This window comes from Myotis davidii, unplaced genomic scaffold (genome assembly GCF_000327345.1).
Source record: "Myotis davidii unplaced genomic scaffold, ASM32734v1 scaffold284, whole genome shotgun sequence".
NCBI classification, from domain to species: Eukaryota; Metazoa; Chordata; class Mammalia; order Chiroptera; family Vespertilionidae; genus Myotis; species Myotis davidii.
In genome coordinates, this window is record NW_006295261.1 from 24,302 (window position 1) to 29,704 (window position 5,403).

Consider the following 5,403-nt stretch of genomic DNA (forward strand, 5'->3'; position numbering starts at 1 on the left):
TTGAAAGATCAATAAAACATGGTTGTGTTAACAAGAACTTATAAGTCCAGATGGCCTCCCACAACAGGTAGCATTGCCCACCAAGCTACAGTTAGTGGGACAGTCAGTTATGTTCATGGTGACTGTTTCTCCTCTTGATTGTTTCCAAAATGGACTCGGTAGTGCAGCAATTTGATTGGCGTTTTGTTTAATTACTCTTTCTCCTTTCATTAACTCAAAACTATATTAAGCATCTGTCATGTTCCAGGCACTTGTTAGGAGCTATGTTAAGTCCTGGGGCTATAAAAATAAATAAGACATATCCTCCCTCAGTTGACTGGGGACAAAGATTGGTAACAAAAAAAATTGTAATCCAGGGAGAAAGGGGTAAAATAGAGATGCACAGGGGCCACTGTGAGAACCTAGAGGAGGAAACGACTCGTTCTACAAGGACGTTCACATAGCTTCTTACCTTCATGAGCAGAAAATTCCCCAGCTCTTTTGCTTTAGAAATTCTAGACACCACAGTTCAGTGAGCCATCGCATCCTGACACTCCTTTCAAATTTCTCTGCAGTATGAATATTCTTTGCCTGTGCACCCCCCACCTCTCCCATCGCAGCCATCCCTGCAGCCTCAGCAGCCGGGACAGAAACCTTTCCACCAGCCCAGCGTGATCACCGCCATCCAGGACACAGTCCAGAAGGGAGGACCTCAGCCTCCGGTTTACCACGGACAGCCACCCTTGCAGCAGGCAGAGGGGCCAATGATTCAACAGCAGGTGGCACCATCAGAGAAGCCACCAAAGGCCGAGGTAAATCCTTCCCCTGAATTTAGATCAGGGTCACCCACTAACTTAATGAAAGAAACCCTATTTGAGACACATTTAAATAGTCAGAGCTTCAGGGAATAATGCATGAAGATACAAATATAGTTTTGAGCAGTTGACATATCTGAAAGTAGAACACAAATATTCACTCCTGTCATTTGCCACCAGGGGTGGGGCATGGATTCTAAAAGAGTCTGTGTCTCTAAAATGTGGTTTCTTAGTTGAAGAAATGTAAGCTTTTAGAGAAAATAGGGAAGCCCAGAGAAGTCCAGGCTTCCCATCATCGGGGTCCTTTTCACTGTTGGAAGGACGGAGAAGAGTGATGGATCCCTCAGCATGGCAAATAGTATGTTGCATTCTTATTTCTCTACCTGGTAGTAGAGAAGACAGCCCTGGGAAAGTATCTCACAGTAATGAAGAGGAAAGAGGGATGGACAGAAAAGGAAGGCACCATGTAACTGACATGCTGCAGGCATTTAACATTTCCCATACCATCCTGATTACAGTCCTATAAAGATCAATATTACTATCTTTTTTTAAAAGGAAAAGACAGACTTTCAGAAGTTATACTATTTTCCCAGCATAACATGAAATTTAAGTGGCAGAGTCAGGATTCAAACTAACCTGGTATGCTCCAATTCCTAAACTCATTGCTTTCTACTGTGCAAGACAAGGCAAACCCACTAGAGACACGCTGCGTCTCTGCCTGTGCACTTGAGCCGTGTCAGTAAAAGCCAGTTGCAGTCTCTTAGTCTGTTGCCCCAAGCTAATGAAAGTAAAAAATCTGGACACTTCTTTGAGATTGTTTCATCATATTCATAAGTAAGAGTGTGCTCAGTTTGTCTATTTTGATAGTTTAGTAATCTTACTGTTTATCTGTGATGCAGCTACCAGGAATGGATTTTGCTGGTCCACAAGGTCCATCCGTAAGTATACATCTCAATGAGACTTTCTTGAGAAAAATATCTTTATCCTTTAAGAAAGAGGAGTAAAATTTTAAATTGTCCCATTTGTTATGAATATGAAGTATAAATTCCTTTGTTTTCTTAAATATGAAATACTTCCTTGTCATATAAATACATCTGCATCTCTGCTGTGCACTTGAGTCGTGTCAGTAAAAGGCAATTGCAGTCTCTTAGTCTGTAGCCCGTGAGATGGATGAAAGTAAAAATCGGGAAACTTATTTGAGATTGTTTTTATCATATTCATAAATAAAAGTGTGTTCGGTTTGTTTAGTAATTGGTAGTTTAGTAATTTTACTGTTTATCTGTGATGCAGCTACCAGGAATGGATTTTGCTGATCCCCAAGGTCCATCCGTAAGTACAGATCTCAATGAGACTTTCTTGGGAAAATTATCTCTACCCTTTATTTAAGAAAGAAGAGTAAAAATTTTAAATTGCCCCATTTATTATGAATATGAAGTATGAGTTTCTTGTTTTCTTAAATATTATATACGTCATTGTCACATAAATACATCTGCATCTCTGGCCTTGTACTTGAGTCGTGTCAGTAAAAGGCAATTGCAGTCTCTTAGTCTGTAGCCCCTGAGATTGATGAAAATAAAAATCAGGAAACTTATTTGAGATTGTTTTATCATATTCATAAGTAAGAGTGTGTTCGGTTTGTTTATTTTGATAGTTTAGTAATTTTACTGTTTATCTGTGATGCAGTTACCAGGAATGGATTTTGCTGGTCCCCAAGGTCCATCCGTAAGTATACATCTCAATGAGATTTTCCTGGAAAAAAATATCTCTATCCTTTATTTAAGAAAGAAGAGTAAAAATTTTAAACTGTTCCATTTATTATGAATATGAAGTATGAGTTCCTTTGTTTTCTTAAATATTAAATACTTTATTGTCATATGAATACATCTGAAAATGTTTTTCACGTAAGTGTTAGAAATGGCTGTGATGGGAGGTTTGCCCGTGTTGTTGTAGCAAATCTGAATTACTTATCCTGTTTTCTACCACTTAAAGATATTCTCAATAGCCCGTTTGATATCTCAGGGACCGCTGGCCCAAAATAAACCATCTTCAGTAAGTTTTGTTAAATGCCACTTTTATTTCAAAGTTTTTCCCTGGGAAAATGCATTTTGTGATTATTATTGTATTTATATTTAGCTTTATCCAGGAATGTTTTACATGTCCTATGGAGCAAACCAATTGGTAAGTCTATATTTTATGAAAAGTATAATTTTTAATTAAATGTTACTTTAATGCCCTGGCCGGTGTGCTAAGTGGATAGAGCATCAGGCTGCAGACTGAAGGATCTCAGGTTCGATTCTGGTCAAGGGCACGTGCCCTCATTGCAGGCTCAGTCCCAACTAGGAGGCAACCAACCAATGATTCTCTCTCATCGTTGATGCTTCTCTCTCTCCCGCTCTCTTCCTCTCTGAGATCAATAAAAACACATATTAGATAAATAAATAAATAAGTAAGTTACCTTAAGAGCTAAAATTATAAAATCCTGTCTTCACACAATGGATTCCATATTCTCTGAACGCCTAAATTAGTAACTGAAATGGCAAAGAGACACATTTTCTATCTGGATAATTCTGGACATACACACACACACACAACACATTAAAGAAAAAGTAAATTTGCTATCTGAATTTTCCAAATTGGCTACATTTCTTCAATTATCCTCATCTCTCCACTGTACTCTGCCTCTGGACACAGCATTAATATTGAGATTTAAGGAAAAACCAAATGACCTTTAATTTAGTACTGAGTTGCTACAATAGGGGTCAGCAGTGTTTCCTTTTTAACAGAATGCTCCTACCACACTTGGCATCATGAGCTCAGAAGAAATGGCGGTGAGTAATATCTTCAAACTCTTCTTAAAATAATATCCAGGGAGAACAGTCACAGATGGCTGGCTGCAAGAGGCATTGGCTGTGAATGCAGCCAAATAGACAGCATGTGACTCAGATTGTTACGCTCCAAAACCAAAGCTTGATCCTGAAGCAGTGTGCAAAGATTTCATCATATTTCCCAAACAGACATTTCTGAGAGATGGCCTTTCTTGAGCATAGGGTTTTGCTCCATTTCTTGACAATGAGGAGAGGAGAAATCTCTCTTGAAAAGACTTCAATGAAGAGCAAATGCTTCCAACCAAAAACAATACGTACAGTTCACACAAAGTTCCTGTTCCTTCTCTGTACATTTAACCCCTCAAAACAAATTCAACAGCTCACAAATTACTACAGATCTTGTCAAATTAATAAATATACCCATGTGCTATCACTGAAAGAAAAATTGCATTTCAACATTGAGTGCCTTCTGTGGGCTAGAAACATTGAAAGATACCATAGAGGCAAAATAAGTAAGTGTCCTGTTCTCAAGGACTTTATTACCCCTGTCCGTTTTTTTGTGGTTTCTCAGTGAATCTGACCAGGTATAATAGTATGGAATAGTAATAATATGTGGTAACGGTGTCTTTGGTAAATGGTTTTTTTCCAGGGAGGCAGAGGAGGCCCCATGGCCTATGGAGCCATTTTCCCAGGATTTGGAGGCATGAGGCCAAGCCTTGGAGGGATGCCTCCCAACCTAGGCAAGGGTGGGGACTTTACTCTGGAATTTGACTCCCCAGTCGCTGCAACCAAAGGCCCAGAGAAGGGAGAAGGAGTTGTGCAAGGCTCCCCCGTGCCGGAGGCCAACCTAGCCAATCCAGAAAACCCAGCTCTCCTTCCAGAGGTAGTAATGCCTAGTGCCCTTGGAGGGCTACTTGCTCTCCCGAAGGGCAATATTCCCAGCCTGGCCAGGGGCCCTGCAGGGCACAGCAAGGGATCCCCCAGGGTTACCCCAGCAGCCGCTGACCCACTGATGACCCCTGGATTGGCTGATGGTTATGAGCCCTACGCTGCTGATACGACCACACCCTTAGGAGAAACGACCTTGGATACCACAGTGACCCCTGACACAGAGCAAACATCGATGCCAGGAAACAAGGTCCAGCAGCCCCATATCATGCATAATGGGTGGCATTTCCAAGAGCCCTGAGGGCCTTGAGATATCAGCTACTTTGTGTATGCATAAGCTCCCCAGCTTTGTACCATGGCCTATCTTTTTCCTAAAACATGTTTTACCCTTCTGCAGCAAACTCATATTAATAAATACAAGTGGCTAGAAATAGTGTAGGTTCCCTTCTTGCTTTCATTCTCTTGTTGAAATAAAAGGTGTTGACTGTCTCCGTGACTTAGAAATACTATTCTTCGCTGCATTTGAAAGTCACTGTTTCTTCGCTGTCTTAGGCATTATAGGATGTCTCTTACTAGTGTGACACCGTTGTAACCAGAAAATGTGACACTGCTTTAGATATCTTTCTCTAAGCAAAGGCACATATTCTTAGAATTGTAAGCTATTTCATTCAAATGTTATTAAATGGGGATCAGTGGACAATCCCTGACTGGTATTACTGGGTTTGGTATGTTGGATTTTAAATTCTCATTTGTAGAGTATTTTATTTAATCTAGTAAAAACATCTAGCCTATTTTAAATAAAGAATTTAGTCACTGAAAAAATCAAGAAGTATATGTTTATTATTTATATACTAGGGCCCCAGTGCATGAATCCATGCACCTTGAAAGGAACTGTG

At 40.1% G+C, this 5,403-nt stretch overlaps 1 protein-coding gene across 1 annotated transcript in view; it reads left to right on the top strand.

Moving 5' to 3' along the window:
- The window catches only part of AMBN (ameloblastin), an 18,667-nt gene extending 13,821 nt beyond the window's left edge, over positions 1 to 4,846 (top strand). The window contains exons 7-14 of the mRNA XM_006769924.1: positions 555 to 791; positions 1,694 to 1,732; positions 2,085 to 2,123; positions 2,478 to 2,516; positions 2,784 to 2,843; positions 2,928 to 2,972; positions 3,578 to 3,622; positions 4,269 to 4,846. Of these exons, the coding sequence (XP_006769987.1) occupies positions 555 to 791; positions 1,694 to 1,732; positions 2,085 to 2,123; positions 2,478 to 2,516; positions 2,784 to 2,843; positions 2,928 to 2,972; positions 3,578 to 3,622; positions 4,269 to 4,808 (1,044 nt within the window). The 3' untranslated portion in view covers positions 4,809 to 4,846. The remainder of the gene's footprint in view (positions 1 to 554; positions 792 to 1,693; positions 1,733 to 2,084; positions 2,124 to 2,477; positions 2,517 to 2,783; positions 2,844 to 2,927; positions 2,973 to 3,577; positions 3,623 to 4,268) is intronic.
- The last annotated feature ends 557 nt before the right edge of the window (positions 4,847 to 5,403 follow it).